The 562-nt window shown below is 48.6% G+C and overlaps 1 protein-coding gene across 1 annotated transcript in view; it reads left to right on the top strand.

The window, feature by feature from the left end:
- LOC119594899 (mucin-5AC-like) overlaps nt 1-562 on the top strand; it is a gene marked incomplete in the record, with an annotated part of 17,458 nt that overhangs the window by 13,413 nt on the left and 3,483 nt on the right. Inside the window, 1 exon segment of the mRNA XM_037943973.1 lies at nt 1-562. Coding sequence (XP_037799901.1) covers nt 1-524 — 524 coding nt within the window.

The following is a 562-nucleotide window of genomic DNA, read 5'->3' as shown; positions in this document are numbered from 1 at the left end:
ATCAAGAGGGACATGGGCTGAAGGAGGTCAAGGTTGTGCTCCAGGATGTGCTCAAGGACAAAAGATATAAAAAACAGATTGAAGAACGCAGTAGTAAGAAAAGAAGGCGAGAAAAAAGTGATAACAGAGGGGACAGGGTGGAAGGAGGGGACCGAGGTGAGAGAGCGGACAGAAGTGAGAGAGGTGACCGACACGACCGGATAGACAAGAATGACTGGTGCGACCGGAATAACTCTGTGTGGACAATTCACTCGCATCACCAGAGCGAAGGAGAGGAAAATTCATTGCAACATGCCAACCATGAGAACAGAACTTGGAACCACAACAGTGGTGTTGAGTGGCGAAGGAGTGAAGGCGCTTCCAGTATCGAAAACCTAAGTGATCACAGGACATCCAGAGATTACAGTCCCCGATTGCAGCCTCTGAACGACCACTACGGACAGGAGTACTCCAGTCGGCATAACCATTCTCAGCCATATGGGCATTCTGGGAGTCAACCAAGAAACTCGCATAACTACTATTAGGCTCCCTTATCTCCTCTTTACATGTTTCTGGAGAGATG

The sequence above is a fragment of the Penaeus monodon genome, chromosome 34 (genome assembly GCF_015228065.2).
Source record: "Penaeus monodon isolate SGIC_2016 chromosome 34, NSTDA_Pmon_1, whole genome shotgun sequence".
NCBI lineage: Eukaryota > Metazoa > Arthropoda > Malacostraca > Decapoda > Penaeidae > Penaeus > Penaeus monodon.
The sequence above is the reverse complement of the archived record's forward strand: the minus strand, read 5'-3'. Positions and strand labels throughout refer to the sequence as shown.